At 41.8% G+C, this 18,321-nt stretch overlaps 1 protein-coding gene across 3 annotated transcripts in view; it reads right to left on the bottom strand.

Annotated features, from left to right (window-relative positions):
- The window catches only part of ADAM23 (ADAM metallopeptidase domain 23), a 97,712-nt gene that overhangs the window by 54,483 nt on the left and 24,908 nt on the right, over positions 1–18,321 (bottom strand). The window contains exons 1-2 of one of the 3 annotated variants that reach the window (XM_042874717.1): positions 7,402–7,522; positions 6,204–6,430 (exon numbers count right to left, since the gene is read on the bottom strand). In XM_042874717.1, coding sequence (XP_042730651.1) covers positions 6,204–6,430; positions 7,402–7,522 — 348 coding nt within the window. Of the gene's footprint in view, positions 1–1,329; positions 1,424–6,203; positions 6,431–7,401; positions 7,523–18,321 lie in introns of those variants that run through there. The other 2 variants (XM_042874718.1, XM_042874715.1) reach the window with 2 other exon arrangements.

The following is an 18,321-nucleotide window of genomic DNA, read 5'->3' as shown; positions in this document are numbered from 1 at the left end:
AACTACTCCAAATGCAAAACTACTAACTACTAACAAGTGTAACAGCATTATTTAACTGACTCATACTACCTATAGGCCTTCTGCTATGTTCATAGAAATAATGATGTCCACGCGACATAGCTCTGCTGACTGAAATAAGGGCCAAAAGTTCTCTCATTTTAGTAGGTGAGCAGAGGGCTTCACACCCTACTCTGGAATCAGAAACCTACATCAGATTTAGATAGATTTTACTGAATCAAAACACTTCTTGATCTAGACCTTCCTTTTGACAACAGTACTGGTAAGCCACAACTCTCACAGCATGATGATACTCAGCTACCCATATGTAGTGCTGATACTGGCTTCTGAAACTCACATCCTCCTCTAGGATTTGCTAACAAAACTCTACAAACTAGTGTACCCATACCTTGAATCACTTTTCTGTAGAACCTATTGCCTATAAATACTAAATAGAACATACACATTTCCTTTTCAGAAATAACATGACCCACATTTCAGCTAGAAAACCAATATGGGGATCTACATAGGCCACTCCAAAAGTGCCCTCCTATTCATTTCTATGGATATTATAACAAATACAAAGAGCCCAGCAATACTGCTCAACAGAGCAAATTCTCAGCTGCAAAACACAACAGCCGTGCATTTTCACAAGCAATGAACAAGAGCCTACAAGCTACTTTTGTAAGAATCTGTACCAGTGGAGGTGACTCACTGTTTCACAGCTGCTGTGATGGCATCACTGCTAGGAATATGGTGCCCACACAGCCCATATTTTATCAGCCCTAACAACCGGAAATCAGAAGTCACCAAGTCTGGACTACATGGTGGGTGTAGTAGAACAGTCCAGTCAAGATGCACAACGTGCTCCATGTCTCCAAACTGGTATGGGGCCTAGTGTTACTGTGTCGCAAGAGATCTGTCTCCTTCTCTGGCCTAAGTCTGAAGCTCCAGCTTTCAGCTTGGTCAGTGCTGCAGCAAAAGTCAGAGCTGATGGCTTGTCCAGGTTCCAGGAGACCCAGAAGGATCACCTCTCTCCTGTCACCAAAGACACTGTGCACTGCACCCACTGAAGACCCATCTTCAGTGGACTGTGCACTGTACCCCACCGTACCCCTCCTGAATCTTTTCTTTGATGAGGAATTCACACACTGCCACCCTAAAGTCTGCTGTTTTAACTCTGTCTCATAGTTGCAACAACACCTTGTCTCGTTACCAGTAATGACATGATCCAGGAAACTGTCACCTTCAGCCTCAGACTGGTTCAATAGGTCCTGACAAACTGGCATATTGTGTTCTTTCTGCTCCTCTGAGAGAATTTGCAGGACCCACCTGGTGCAAACTTTGTGACATTCCAGTGCATCAATGAGCGTCAAGCGGTGCAATTTTTTTCCACGTGGAGATTCAGTGACACGCACTTCTTCATATGCTTCACATGCACCATTTTGTCAGATTGCCCCTCTGCTGCCATCTGTCATATGGCAACAAAGTGTAGCAAACATCAGAACATTTGCAGGAAGGTTCATCTTCTACTGCTGTACCATCAACATCCACCTGAGGTCAAAGGCCAACACAATAAAATAGGAGGCATTACTTCTGGAGCAGCCCTCATACTTGAGAAGTTTGGATAAAGCAGATGTCCTACCCTCAGAAGGAGACAGGAATACCAGTTTTAACCCTACTGTAACTACTGAAGATGCAGACTGCAAGTAAGCCCTTTGTATTAATATAAATTCAGTGCAGAACCAAAAGAACGCACACGTCATCATCCATTTGCAGGTACTATAAACTGAAGCTGCAGCATTGAAAATTCTGACAAAAATGCAACTGTCAGCTGAAAGACTGATAAAGACTCCCTGACAGTCTATTAACCTCATATGTAAGCAACATAAAGTTCATTCCTTAATTTGGTTATTTAAATGGGGATTGTAATGTTTTCATTACAAGAGGATTTAAAGCAAAGACTTATAAGACAGGTAAAGGGAATATAGTAATTAATGCATATGACTTCTCTCTATTTCAGTAAGACCTCACACAATGCCATCTTTTAGAGGTTATTAACCATAGATAGTCTTGCGAGCTTTACAAAACGAGTCTGTTTTTTCCTCAATACCATCTCCTTTGCTATGGCTGTGATAAAGTTGTTTTCCTTTCATCTTGAGGTTGCCTCTTTCAAGTTGGGCATGCTACATATCAAGAAAGAAACCAAGTCTCAGAAACTGACTTATTGATATCTGAGCCTTTCAAACAGGGTAACAGCAGAAAACACAGCATTAGGCCTTTATTTAAATTACCAACAGCTGAGCTGAACAGAAGCAACCAAAGAAATCCCAGGAAAAATGGCACGATTAATAGACTTCTTTGGGGATAGAACTGTCTTCGCTATTTTACGTATTACATATTACTATTACGTACTTCTTTCAGTGTCTTAATATCCCTTTTCCAAAATTATACTAAGAACTCAGGATGATGAAGACAAAATACATTGCTTCTTTATGACTTATGATTTAATTCAAGCCATTTTCCACTCAAAATTTGTTGTTTGCCATGAACTGTGATCTCAAAACCACAGGTTTTCCCTCTGATGGCCATCACAAGGATTTGCTCCTAGCATTCTATACCAAGTTGTGGCCCTTGTAGCCCTCCTCCTATGTCCTTACAATCTGTATATGCAGTCTGTGCAAATGTATCAAAGCAGGTATCTGATTCAACCAAGAGCTTATCGAAAGGCTACTTCCACCTGCAGAAGTTTAGAAAGACACACTCCAGAACAGAGATGACTCAGAGCTTTTCAGCAAGTTTCAGGTTTCTCACAAGCTTCTTTAGCGTGCTTTTATAAACAAAGGTACCCATTTTTTGTATTTCACACTAAAAATAACCTCAGAAGAAAAGTCAGCCTTAATTTAAGGAAACAGAAGTGTACAGACTTGAGAGTCTTCAAGCATCAAGTAGTGAAAATATTCTTTTAGCATCGAAAAAGAAAGATTACACACTGCAACTCTGCCCACCTTGGAGAGCGACCACTTCACAAAGTCAGAACTACGCTGAACGTTCATTTCTGCTCACAGCAAGAAAACATTCTTGGAAAAACAAGAATGAACGAGAGAGATTTTACCAACACACATGCCCTCTTCTCATGGCATTTCATCCAATTCAGAAGTAGAAGGAGATAAAGAACAGAGCTAAGAATGCAGCTTATTTAACCTTTGATTCTTCAGTCAACTATTCTATTAGCCAGCTCTTTATTTCTACACAAGTGAAGAAGACTCTAAATTTGATTTTTTCTAAAAATCTCTTCATAAAATTTTATTTCAAGTCATCTTACATAACTGTATTTCTCTAGCTTAACCTCGTTTTTCCACACACATGCGTAACTTCTACTACTCTCCCCTCCTTATGAGTGATTCAGCATTTCTGAAGCATTCAAGCTTAACCCCACAGACGATCCTAACAGTTTATATTCTGGCCACTACAGCAAAATTCAAGACAAAAGGGTCTAACTGAGCAATACAAATAGTTAGGGAGTACATCCTCATCATATTACCTATAAATCATCAGTCTCAATACATCATGTAATATATAAGAAAATTTGGGTTAAAGGATACACAGTCCTAAAAACAGTGGAGGGGAAAATATACATACAGAAAAAAAAAATAAAATGACCCATACTAGCATCTTAATTCCACTTCTGCCCAATGTATCTAGAGACAAGTTTTTCTTTTTTGAACATGCAAACAATCAATCCTAAATACAGATTTCTTTCTTCACCCAACTACAAAGGTATTTTTATTAGCTGTATAGGAGACAGTAAAACCTAACAATCAGGATTTATTACAATACTGCATTTTTTTTAATCTAGGAAAGGATAAAAGCAAGCAGTAAGAGGTTCATACCTTTTTCCTCCCAAATCAAAATGCTCATCTGCATGTTCTACAGTCCAGCTGCTTAGTGATGTTCTAATTGTCTGTGGGTTGTTTTCCCTTTACATTGTAGGAATACTTTTTCTTCATTGATTACAGTGAATGTTAAGCAGCACGAAATAACCAAATACTGATTATTGTGTTATTGGTGAAACAGATGGAGGAGCAAATAAGAAAAAAAAATCTCACTCAATGAAAGATGAAAGAATCAAACTGGGTGAGGGAAGGAAAAGCTGCGGGAGAAAGGGAAGCCCAATGTTGCGCTCTGGGAATAGGAAATTTAAAATAAATAAGATAATAACAACAACACAAGCAATTCAGACAAGGAATACAATGAACCAACATTCAGTTAAAAGGAACAAAGCAAAATAAGTATCATGCCAGAAGAACAAAGTCAACATAATTCCAGCCTCCATGAAAACCCAAACCTAAAGAACCTTTCTGTGGGAATACTGCAGTGTTTGCAATGCCTCAGCTTAAAATGGACACTGAGTGGAAAGATCCATTTTACACAGTACTCAGCACCACGCATACCCCAAGAAATCAATACCGATTCTGTCAGCACTGATTTCTGCAGAGCTTTACCCCAGCAGGTAGGGAGAGAGAAGGTGGGGCATGGGAAGGATAGGCAATGGCAGCAATGTTCTTGTGAGAATGCTGGATAAGTAAAGAGAATGGCACTCTCTCACCTCTGTGCGTTTCGTGAAAACATCACACAGAAACATGGGAGAAGCAATAGTCTCCAACCAATAGCACAGCCCTTTCTTCCATATTCCTCTCAAAAGAAGGGGCAAAGTCCACAGTGTGTAAGTTTATTGAAACGAGTGCTCTCACTTCAAGGGCAGCTCCCCAGATGCCAGGGGATAAGCCTCTACATTTTCCCCAAAGAAAGGAAATACTGCATGGCAATACCCGTGAAGAGAAAACAGAATTTGGAAGGATCTACACTTTTTCCAAGTCTCTGAAGTTTGCATAACAGAGCACTTTCATTCTGCATGAGCACTGAGGGGGCAAGGAGGGAAGGTTGATCTTTGTAGTATACCACTGACATGGCTTATTCTTTTCTAAGTAACGTCTGAGACATTTTCACAGTGTAAAAAAAAAAAACCAACAAAAATCTCACATGCTTCAAGAAGGTTGTGGTGCAACTTCAGAAGACAGTATTATCTTAAGTAGCTTCATTTTCCAACACAGGGACAATCTTTCCGTGCCATCCAATGTATCGGTGCATTTAGATTCATCTCAACACGCACACTGTATCCAAATTCAATAAGCTAGAAGGCAACCTTTCTTCTCATGAAAATATCAAAACCATACAACTATTTCTAATATTATACAGTAACTCCATATTAATTTCACATCTGAAATGTTACAGTATGAACAAAAACAAAACACATACCAATTCATACTCCGAAATTCCAAAAGAAGTGTAATTCAACAGGTAAGGACTATACTACAGCTAAGTCTATATACACTAATATGCATTACTGTTTTTTTCTACCATGGCGACCTCACCCTATTCAAACCCTCTTTGTCTTCACTTTACCTTTGTAACTTATTGGTAAAAAAAAAAGTTTGTTTTTTTAAATATAAATTTGTAAAATGAAATTGAATAATAATACAGTTTAGAAAACGTTTACCCTACATCAAGTTGCTAAAAAAAAAAAAAAAGAATTATCTAGTCTCAAGCAATTTCAGAAACATTTCTGTCCATATAAAATACAAGACTAGATTAGATCTCACATACACACACACACACACACACACACACAAAAAAAAAAAAAAACCAACACACCAACTCCAGCCATTTTATATTGGTTTTCACTGGTCATACACTAGCAGGAAACCACTACTGCATTTATTAGGTAGAGCATGATATACTCAGTGTCAAGTAACTCACACCTTAAGTTTAGATTTCTAAAAAAATTCCCCATACAACATTCCTCCATTGTAGAGCAATTTTGGAAGAAGCATTTTGATGATGCTGGTATGAAGTCAAGCTACCAAAATCTGCACTGGTCAGACAAACCAATTTTGATTAATTACCATCAATTTTATCTACAGTTCAACTACTGAATCACCTTGAAACTTAAAATATTTTTTAATTAAGACACAGGAAATTATGTTCTTGTTTAATAACATTTTATATTAATTCCTAAAAACAATGGTAAGGGCCAACATTAAGCCTTGAAGATCTACAAAATAAAATACACAACCACAGTTCTGCATTACCTATTATTTTATTTTTATTTTTAAATTCCACAGAGAAGCCTCTTTTTACCCTACCTTGTTGTGTCTCTGCTGGTGCCTTGCCCTAGTATCCAGGACATGATAAGGGGTTTCAGAGTCCTTGTTGATGTAATAAATGAGTCTTGAAGGCAGTGTGATTTCCTTCTGAATTGCACTGCTGTTGCTGTTATTTTCACTGTTGTTACTTTTATTCAGTTGAAATGCATTCTCTTCATCTGCCCATACCCCTTCAGTTCTGCCTGCCGTTTCATTCCAGTGCAGGTCTGAGGAAAAAAGATACGCCAGCCATAAATTACATAGCAGAATACGTTTATTTCCATTTAAAAGTGACATACCAGCAGTGACAAACTCGGAGATTTCTAATATTTAATCAGTTACTCAAGAAAACAAAAAGAATTTATTCACTGAGCTAGATCTGATTCATTTTCATAAATGGCTTTTGAAATAACGTTAATTATTTAAATGCACATATGTACATTTTCACATACAGTCATTGATAATAAATATTTTAACACCTTTCAGCCACCAAGAGGAAAAGAGTCTTACTGGATACAGTTACGCTCTACAACCTCCCGTGTCAGCGATGGTCTCTTCCACATCACGAGATATACGTGCACATTAAAAATACATACACTTGTACAAGATTGAGAATACTTGCACACACAGTCTACATAATAGGAAGTTCTCTACATCTTTTAACTTCGATAAGAGCCTTTAGCTTCAGTAGTGCCTTTTCAGATGGAACGCCGTAGCCTTCTACCTTAAAATACAGTCAGCCAACGTACAGCATAAAACCGGCAGCGAGTCGAGTGGCAGAGCGGCTGTATGCGGTACTCGACACCAGCTCGGTCTCTCGGAAGCAAATAAGGGCACCGGCAGCCACGGAGCCCCGGCGAACAAGTTGGCTCCCGCTCAGACTCGCGCAGAAGCCACCTATGCCTTTTTGTCGCATACCTCAGCGGCGTTTCTCCTCACACCACCCTCCGTAAAGCACTGCAGCACCGCCTCAGCACAGCGCGTTTTCCCCGTTTCACGAGCAAGCAAAGGAAACCTTTTCCGAGCGCAGCGTTACATACAGGGGAGCGGGCGCGTACGCAAGGCTGGAAAGGGCGGAGAAGAGCTCGCTCGGCTGCGACGCGCCGCGTCGGGGTTCATCGCCCAAGAGGGAGGCGAGGGGGTCGGGAAGGGGCGCGAGGAGCGGCGGACGCCTCGCCCGCGGACCGGCCATACCCACCGTCTGCCGCCGCAGCCCGGGAGCGGGCGGAGCCGTGGAGCAGCAGGAGCGGCGCGACGAGGAGCGGCAGGAGCGCGGGGCGGCGGGGCCGCCGCAGGGAGATGCTGCCGGGAGGCTTCATGGCTCATAGCGCCCCGAGGCGGCGAGGGGGGCGGCCGGCCAGCGGGCGGGCGGCGCGGGGCCCTCACCACCGCGGGCCGCGCCCGCGGGGCCGGGAAGGCTGCGGGGGCCGAGCAGGCGGCTCCGCACCGCGGCACCCGCCCGTCTGCCTCCTCGCGCCGCCGCGACCGGAGTCCGCTACCTCGGCGCGAGGGCGGGCGGGAGCGGCGCGCGCGCACCTGCTCCTTTGCTCCCCCCCCGAACCGCACAGCCCCGCGGTAGGCGCAGGCGCGGCCGGGCGGTCGCCGTCCGCGGCGCCGCCACCGCCCCGGCGCGCGCCGCGGCCCTTACGGCGCGTGGCGAGCCGTTACGCGCAGCCGTTAACGCCTCCGCCGGTGGCACCTGAGAGCGGGCTGCGCGTTTCCTTGGCGAGGCCGGCAGCCCTCGGCCTCCGGTCGAGCGCGCCTGGGTGAACCAGCACGATGAGGAGAACCGTCGCGGAGATCAAAATAACTTCAGGCAGGTAGATTAACCTGCTTCTTTGTAGTCCGTACGCAGCGTTGGCAATCAGGAGACCTTACAGCTGCATTGCCTCAGATAGCGGGCTGGACGCTGAGCTCTGCGTGCGTTTTGCCTGCAGACTGGCAATATCCAGGAATAGATGCACTTTATTTGGGTTCAGGCCTCCCAGTTGAGGAAAAAGGGCGATTCTCCTTTTTGCCTGGATCCCCTTTTTCTTATTCGTCCTCTGCTGAGTGCCGGTTCCACACAGATTTCCAGAAGTACAGAATTTTTCTCTGCTTCATCTGGCTCTTCAGCAGCCAGCCCGAATTAACACAGACTTTGTATCACCAAATTAATTACCATTGCTAATTTAGAAGATACAAGAAACTTTGCAGATCATTACCATGCAGACTGTTTTACAGCAGTACCATTACTGATATATATATAATTACCTTCTTTAAAAACCACAAAACCGTTCTGATCAGCACATGCCCCTTACCTACCAGCATGTGCTGGTAAGACAGTGCTGCACATGGAAGTTCAGAATTAAGCACATAACGGCAGCCAGGAGAGAGCAACAGAATGGCCCAGATTGAGGGAAAAAAATAAAAAATAAAGATGGAGAAAATGCCTTAGGATTGCTGTTGTGTGGAACTGCGGAGAACCTCTACCAGTTTTCTATACGAACTGATATTCCTTGATATGTATTTTCCCAGACACTTTCCATACAACCCAGCTGTTCCTCGGCTTCAGATGTCACCAGAACCTCTTAAGCAGCACACAGTCTCCCACTCACACTGCCACACTGCTCAAGCTGTGTTTTATGAAGCTGATAAAAAGTTTCAGGCGGCCATGCAGATGGGAGAGCGAAGTCACTTCCATGTGAAATGCCCACTAAGAATGACAGCTGCCTTTTATTTTTTTAAAAAATCAGCTTTCGTCTTTGAAAGACTGAAATAATCCCAAATGAATTGTACTGTGAGTATCTGAAAGCAAGATACCAGAAAAAAGGATTATCATAGTAACATCTGCGTCCAATGGAAGGAACTGAAAACTGTGAGTCAGAGGCACGCAGAAAAGCACTGACAGTCAGTGCTTCAATATTTGGCTATGGAAAAAACATGTATAATGCAGGGCAGATACGTATTTTCAGTCCAGATGCTAAACAAAGCTTGCATCATGGCTCCAGACCATTTCCCAGAGCTTTTAAATTCATCGCTTCCTTATCAGCATGGGGGTCAGTGAACACCTGGACTGAAAATGCAGTGCTGCAATTCAAATTGAAAAGACTTAAGATGCAGAACTGCTGATATTGTCTTTACTGTCTTCTCTATTCATGCTTGACAGCCAGTCAGGAAATGGGAGCCTAGGCTCCATGTTAAAGACACAACCTTTCTACACAATCAAATCTTTTTTGTGGTATCACCTGAAAATACAGCATCAGTGTATTGCTTGACTTGGAAAAAGTTACAGAAAACCGCCTTTTTAAGGAACTTTCTCTTTACCCAACGCCTAAATATTGGTCTTGCTGACTGAGCATTATGGAAGTGCATCTCACTGGGATGCGAGGAAAACTTCTGGATTTCAACAGCAGTAAAAGATATGTTCAAACACCTAACAATTTCAAAAATCAAGTTAAGCCCTGTAAGGTGCACTGCAGGTGAGGAGTTCCAGTATGTTGCTCATAGAGACAAACTGGTTACTGATTTTATAGAAAGAGGAACATTTTTCTTGCAGACAGAACACGAAAGAGAGAAGTTCATGAGGTGCAAACATTTACTGCTTGATGAAGCAGTCATCTCTTTGCAAGAAGGGCATAAAATCACCATCGAGTTCACAATGGTGATGATCACTGCAGAATCAAGTATCAGAATGGGATATTGAATATTCAGCTTAACAAGGAGTTTCCAAGCACAACTAACCAAGGCTGCCTTTATAATTACCAGGAGCACCTGGGTAGCTCAAGACTAGTCTTGGGTGACCAAAGGGCATGCACCACAGCAACCAGGCAGCAGAGCAGAAGCATCTGCTGCTGAGCTCTGCTGTTAAGTGAGCGCAGTAATCAAGCATGGTTATGACTTACTGATACTACTGCACAATTAGCAGGCTCAGCCATAGGCAAAGGTCCTGTTGTGCCCTGTGTCACACAAACATTTTCTTCTGATTTGCAGTAGCACGTAAGTCAGCCAGTGCTGTAAATAACACAAATCTAAGAGCCTTGGGCAGGAGGGGGTATGAAGCACACAGGACATTGAGGAACAGTAGAACTTCATTAGCTGGCACAGAGCTAATCCACACAACCTCTAATGTGCACTCCAAAGAAGGCGGTAGCTGTTCTGTTTCTCAGCAGGGGAATAAAAGCCAAAACAAAGCTGCACTGAAACTTCATGCAACTCATATGTAATTACTTTTATAAAATATACTACAGCACGTATAAAAATATCAGATATAATACAAATAATTTATACTTTGAAGAAACCTGGGAATTATAATTAACAATGCAATGCATGAGTATAACCTTTTTAAAATAATACATCATGCACTGATCCTCAATATTCAACTATTCTCAAACAACAACTCAGTCATCAGTGTGAAGGAGAATATTTCCATCAGAAAAGCTGTTTTGATTTTTTTCCCCTCTTACATAAAAGATGTCCATGTCTCGCTGTGCATCCCTCCATCACAGCAGCAACCCAGCATTTTGATTTTACTGTTTCACTTAGTTTTATTAAATACATTTCAGCAACCGAGGAAGACAGCACATACATTGCACTAATGCAACAAACACAGAAGAGATTCAGGAAACTGTTTGCTCTAGATTCTTCTGAAGCATCACTTTCCAAACTATAGATCTAGCAGCACAGCGTTTCTGCTGCCTCTTCACCTTTGCAATTTTTATTTCAACCTCATACTCTAGAGGAAGAACATTCTCCTGTTATTCAGTAGTTCAGAGTTCTAACTACAGCTTTCCCCTCCAGTTTCTACTGGGCACAACAGTACCTTACTATTATAGAGGACAGTAAAAATGCAATTTCTTCCATTAGAATTGCCACTCATTTACCAAGCTTTGCTTGGTTGGCGTTACAGCTAGCTATTCTTCTCCACAATAGTACAGCACAAATGAACTCTTATGAGCACCATCTGTTCCAGCACCACAGGTTAGAATATACATGGTAATCAGGATATACTTTTCATCTCCTCCCTTCAACACTGTGAAATATTAATGGTAAATTGAAGTAAGATGATAAAACAAATGTATGTTAGCCATATGTGGCAAGGGAGACAACACAGCTGTGCCACTACTATCAAACATGTCCAAGGTTTGATTAATTACAGTTCAATCTGTATCCAGGTGAAACCTAGCATCAGTAAGATACTTCTCATTGCAGGAAAGATTTATTTTGAATAAACCAAACCAAACCCATTTCAGACTGAACTCGCTTGTGAGCATGCATTCATAACCAAAGGATTTCACAAGCTGTTTTTAGGGTTCCTTGGCAATGTTGAAACTTCTGCATGAAGTTATTGCATACTACAAGTGAATGCAGTGAGGTATTTTTGCCACTGGTGCAAGCATTTTAGTTCTAAAGGCTGCAGTTATTCACCATATTGTCCAATTTATTAGTAATAGAGAGCAGAAGCAGAAACATGCTGGTCAATGAGGCCATCTAGAACACATCTGTCATCTATTTCAATACAGATACACTTAGCAAGTAAAATATAAGCTACCAGCAGAAAAAGTGCTGCTCTTTTAATAAGCACTTCACTGTGTCACTGTGGCTGTGACATTAGGCCTGGGCCTCGCTAGTTCTTTTCACTCATGTGTTATCATGCAAAGACAGTGTCAAGAAAGAAAAAATGGGGTGGCAGGGAAAGTTTCACTGAAATATTTTTAAGTGAGTGCAAGTTGAAGTGTAAGGTAGACACAGCCCATATTCATATCCTAAGGACTTGCCACAGCTGATCAGATACTTACAAGTGTAGGTTCTGGAAAAAACAGATTGCAGCTACTTTGGTGTGACTTTGCAAAGGGAACCTATCGGCACTCTTTCCTTGACCCATTTGCACATGCCAAAAAGGGGCTGCTAGGGATCTCTTGAGTTATTCAGTCAAGCCCACACTGGCTATACTATTATGCAATTCCTTTCATACATTGTTTAAAAGTAACTAGAGGTTTTGGCCTTCCAATACCACTGGAAAGCTGCTCCAGCAGCTCAGTGAATCACTATGTAAATCCTCCTACTACCCGTCTAATTTTATTCATGCCTAGCAGAAACCTATTTGTTCCTGTGCCAGCACTAGCATTAACAGCTTATTCCCCCTGCTGGTTGAAATGTCCAGGATGTCAGTGCTTACAGCATCAAAGCCCAAGAAGAAATGGGTAAAAATATGAAACTGCAGATGAAAACAGAAAGGATGTTATCTTCAGCACAGAGATGGCCAGAATTGCAAGGGCCACATTATCTTGAGAGGAGGAAGGAACGTGGCCATGCCAGCATAATCCTTACTTGAACTACTGAAGCTCACCAAGAAAAGGAACGTGCTAGCTACAGCTGCTTGTAGTAGGAAGCTGGTTTTCTGGACACAAGCACACAGCATTTAAAAAAGTACTATAGTTGATTTTTTTTTTTAAGTGTTCCCAAAATTCTGAAAGAACCCTACTCTTTCTCCAGCATTTGCAGGTGTTGTGGGTGCTGCTCGAGTAACAAATCTTTACAGTCCGATTTTCTGCACGCCTCCAGCAGATCCCTGTGCTGATGTTGCTGCCATCACTGCTGTAATTCTGTGTTATAAAAGGTAGGTAAAATGCTGAATAGCAGCAGTGTTAGTCAGGAGAGGAAAGCCTCGGTGTTTCCATAAAATGCAGCTCTACGAAATAGGAGAAAAATAGAAACTGCTACATCCAATTATGCATTCTGCCTTTCCTCCATAGATAAACTTGGACCAGTTTCCCTGTTGCTTTCCTAATTAGGCATAGGGATGAATCATCAGATGTGAAACGCACTATCCTGAAAGATCCCTATTTGAGGACATATATAGGATTTGGCACTGACTCCTCATGAGACCCTAGATCAATATCTAAGCATCACTTATGATGAATTTATAAGAAAAACTAGTGTAAAGTGATACCAAAATATTGCACTAAAGGTTAAGGATGCCCCCTACATTTGAGCTGCTATAGGGTATTTTTTTAATTATATAAATGTGTTGAATATGGTGTAAATGGAGATGTCTATCTATTCCTGTGTGTGTGAATAAGATACCAGATTGGTATATTACCACCCTTCTCCTAGCCTTCTTGCCCCTGCATTCTAAGCTCAATTTCTTAAAAGTTTGATATACAACTATATAACACCACCTTTTGGCTTTCCCCCACTAACTGGTGCAGACCCATGGGTTCCCAAATTTTGAAGAGGTCTCTCAGATTTGGCAATTCTCAGCACTCACCTACCAAAGTCACTGTCTAGTCATATCAACGTGGCAGATTTGTAACATCACAACAAAATTATTCACTTCCCAGTGAGCACTTTTTATAATTTCTGCAGTCAATTCTTTCAGCAGATTCCTGCTTCCTAAGAAAGCTGCAAGAGATCTTTCAATTCCCCAAAGATAAAAAAATAATCTAAAGTCAACAATATTTACTAGCTTACTAGACTCAAGCTGTCAACCCAGTAATGCAGTGAATGTTCTAGGCGATTACTACTTCTATTCTGTCAGTTTGGTACACAGGAAAATGAGACCCATCAGTCTTTCCTAACGTAGAATTAATCTCTCCAACTTTCTGCTTGTTTTCTTGCCCAAGGTCTCAGTCACAAACCTCTCTAACACACAAAAGTACAACCACAATAGCAGATACTCCACGCTCACCCTCACAAAAGCCCCATACAATCTGACCGTGTGGATTGCTACATCAAGAACCAACGCTCAAGGATATGAAACTGTGCTCTTTATCCCACAGCTTCCATTCTTCCTTTCGCCCATGTGAACTTACACTTAGTCACCCTTCAAAGACCTTATTATTTCTTTACATGCATATGTTCCCCATGATTACCTGGGGTTGCTTATCCCACTGTTAACCATAAAGTTTAAACACACATAATTATGGGTTGTTATATGGAAATGTAGCAGGTCTTGACGACTTAATGGAAATTAAAATAGCATTACTGTACCCTGCGTGCAGCATCTTTGCAGCATACATGATAGAAGTAGTGCTAGTTCTCTTATATCCCTTCTCCCCACTGTGGAAAATCCATCCTTTTTTCCTCCCCTCTCTCTGATTACTCATAAAACTACTACTTACAGAGAATTCATGAATTTGCTTTTCTCTAAAATTCTATCCACATCTTACGGCTAATAAATGCTCCAAATTTAACCATCTTCCAGCTTCTCCTGCATTATCTTGCTGCAGAAAACATTTGCTTATTGTAAGCAATTCCAGAAAATTAGCTGAAAGGAACCAATTTGCTGATAATCAAAGCAATGCAATTATCAAGTTAGTGAGCAAGAACCAAAATCAAAAGGAATCACAATTCTGAGTAAATTGGGATTCAGACCAAACCCTCTTCTCACGACAAAGGCGTGCCTGAAACTTGCATTGTATGGCTGCAGAAGTCAAGAGCTTAGTTACAGAAACTAAATTACTTTTAGTTTTTATTTCTGTTCATATGTGCTGATGCTGCACATTGAGCTTGAAGTGCAGAAGGACTTTTTAAATAGATAAACTCCAAATGGTAGAGATTAAAGCATAAACCTGTAGGGAAACATGACTAAAGACACAAAGCAGATTAATTGCACAGTTAGAAGTACAATCTGACCTCTGCAGACCAAGGTTTTTCCCACTGGACAGTACTTTCCTGCTTTTACATTAAATTGGCCTCATCCCAGAATTTATGCTGCTCTCCAACACTGCTGCATAATCAATGAAACTTCCATTTACCAAAGAGAGCCTACTGAGCACAAGACGTCTTTTTCCTTATTCTGGCAACTGATAAATTGAGTTTTCTTATAGAAAACTGCATCTTAACAGCCACAGCCATCTATTGATTTAGCTGCTTTTTAAGCAATACAGCAGTCTTTCATAATATTATGCCACTTACCATTTTTATGGAGGAAATGACAATGGCTGAACTAACATGGGCATGAAGTATCAGTGTACGTAAAGAAAATGAAATGATATTGAGAATGAAAGCATAGCTGAGTTATGTAAGCTCTTCTGCATTATTTTGCTAAGAAACAATCAGAGAAAAACCATGCAATTTTAATCCAGCTCTAGAAGATTGGCCACTCAACAGTACAGTTCAAAATCACAGCCTGTTTTATAATACCTAAACAATCACACTATTTTCTTGACCCCAACAGTTTTACCCTTGCCTTTCCCACTCTACACTGTAGCACAGTGCCCAGACCAGTGGAGAACTGCAGCGGTCACTGTGCAGGAGCTACCATGCTTGAGTACTCCCTGATTTCCAAGCATAAATACAGGTTAAAGCTGCCAATGCATTTCATGTGACCTTGAATTCTCTGTGGACCTATCCTCAGCAGCATGGCCACCTTCAATTTGCCTTCACTTCTGTTTTGTTCTCTTTTAGAGAGGAAAATGGTGGCCACAGCTTACTGAGTACTTCTTCACTGCTGGGCTACCAGGGAAGTTGTATTTAGCAATTCCTAATGTCAGAGCAGCCCTTACAGATGTGGCCATATGACAACAGCCTTCTGTCTGGGCTTAGATAAGCACACAAATTGGCTTAAAGTGGCATTTAAATGCTGGCTTCTGGAACTCTTTCATCTCACACGTGCAGAGGTAGTGAGTTGCAGAGCCAAAACTGGCATCTCTACTGGAAGCATTAATGTGCTTACCCAGTCAGGGTATAAAATAGAATTCGGTTTATACGAGCTGTCATACAGCTGAACTGTAGAGCTCAAACTTAAAATATTCATGACCATGCTAGCAGTCTCTTCTTTTTCTTCTTCCCCTCCAAGAGAGCAATGAAGAAACAGTCTCACATTTTCAGATATAACTATTTGTTTTACAGAGAGAACATCTTTTGTTGGGCTGCCAAGCTTGAGTCATCCCTACAGAGTCATTTCTAGAAGCATGCACACAGAACTGACAGCTGATCGCAAGCTATTTCCTAACTTACATAAAGATTTTAAAGGTTTAAAAGCAACCTAGTAAAATTAAGAAACAGAAACCTTTATAGCTTCAAATATTAATAAAAATTATTGTTTTCTGTAGTTATGAATGAATGTTTTTAATTCACAGTACCATGCCACTGAGGAAATGATGCATTTAAACTGCAGAAGAACACTCTGAAGGTGGAGGTACGATAACTGCCAGCTTGCTACCACAGTTCAGGCTGCCCTGCTTGCCTCTCCGCGCCATGGCTCTGGTGATGGACCTCATGGGACTCCAAGCAACAGAAAGAGGCACAGGAGCAATGCACTCTTAACAACTTCACCATCAATACTGCTATGAGAAGAAATGCAGCCTGCTAGCTGTGCTGGACAAAAGAGGCAACAAAGAAGCTCTAGCAGGTGACCATGTTACACTACTAAAGAGGCAAACAGCAGAAGTTAAAGTTGTTACCACCTACAAAGTCCAGGTAAGCAATTTTTGCTTTTGAATTTTTCACTCACTAGAGATAGGAGTGTTATAGTAAGGTTTCAAGTTCACTACTAATTTGAACCATTAAAGTGATACTCGTTTTGCTCTGAGAAAAGGCTATCTTCTATGATCATTTGCTGAATCTTTAAGTAAGCAGGATGAATGGATTACTTGACGTGCCAAACCAAACATGCATTTCCTTCCACTTCCTTTGAAATGAAGTTAACAATGCATAGGATAAGGTTCATGCTAAGTCGTTATAGACCACAATTCTCTTTCCTGCTAGCCCAGTCAATTGCAACATAAATTCAGTGTCTGTAACTTTCTTGGAGACAGGAAAAATCTAAAATTCAGGTATTTGTCTCAAAGAAGTTTATTTCCTTGGTATAAGTTGCAGCCCAAGAGCATGCTCTGAAAGAGAACTGTGACAAAAGGTGCCAAGCACTTAGCCAGCTGACCTCTCACCATCACTGTTGCAAAGCACATTTTAACATATGCGTGTAGCAGAGAGATATCAGTGCATCAGCCAAAATGGGTCAATGTTGTCCAGGTAATCCACGGTAAAGAGAATCACAGAACTGTAGAAGTTGGAAGGGACCTCTAAAAGTCATCAAGACCAACCTCCCTGCTAAAGCAGGTTCTCTATAGCAGGTCACATAGGCAGGCATCTAGATGGGTTCTGAGTATGTCCAGAGAAGGAGTCTTCACAGCATCTCTGAGCAGCCTGTTCCAATGCTCTGTCATGCTTATAATAAAGAAATTCTTCTTTGTATTAGTATGGAACTTCCTATGTTCCAGTTTCTGCCCACTGCTCTTTGTTCTATTGCTGGCTTATAGTCAACCTGCTGTCCACCAGAACACCCAGGCCTTTCCCAGCAGAGTTACTCCCCAGCAGGTCAGCCCCTAACCTGTATTGATGCGTGTGGTTATTCCTCCTCAGATGCAGGACTTCACACTTGCCTTTGTTGAACCTCACCAAGTTCCTCTCTGCCCAACTCTTCAGTCATCCTGGTCTTGTTGAATGGCAGCACAGCCTTCTGCTGCATCTGCCACTTCTCCCAGCTTTGTATCATCAGCAAACTAGCTGAAGATGGACTCAACCCTTTCATCCAGGGAACTGATGAAGATGCTGAACAAGAATGGACCCAGCACCGACTCATAGAGAATGCCACTAATAACAGGCCTCCAACTAGACTGTCGCATAGCTGATCACAGTTGTCTGAGCTCTGCCAGTTCACAGTCCTCAATTCACTTCAGAATCCTCCCAGCTGGCTTACTGCTGCATGAACACAACTGCTGTCTCTTGCAGGTTTCAGGACAAGCATCCTTTTGTCTTCACCATCCCTGGGCTTCTTGCTCTCATGCCTCTGTTGGAATTGAGGCACCTGCAAAAGGGGACTTTGGAACTGTATTGGAAGCATGACCCCTCTGAACTGCTATGGAAGAAAGGGAATTCTCCAGGCATGTGAAGGAGCATCTTAGGTTTCATCACACAGTTTTCCCTCGTTAGTCAAGCAGCTTTTTTTTACTGGCCTCTTTTTGGATCCTCTGCTGTGATGTTACATTGTCACTTCAATAGAAGTGAAAATAATGAGACAAGAAGTGCCAAATGCTCATTTAGCAAACCCCATAGCATGTCTTTCACAGAACTCAGATAGCTGTGTGTGATAGCACAAGGAGATACCAAGAGATCCTTTGCTGCCTCCTCTGAA

This window comes from Lagopus leucura, unplaced genomic scaffold, assembly GCF_019238085.1.
Source record: "Lagopus leucura isolate 7727_CA_CO unplaced genomic scaffold, USGS_WTPT01 Super-Scaffold_100012, whole genome shotgun sequence".
In the NCBI taxonomy this organism is placed as follows: domain Eukaryota; kingdom Metazoa; phylum Chordata; class Aves; order Galliformes; family Phasianidae; genus Lagopus; species Lagopus leucura.
The sequence above is the reverse complement of the archived record's forward strand: the minus strand, read 5'-3'. Positions and strand labels throughout refer to the sequence as shown.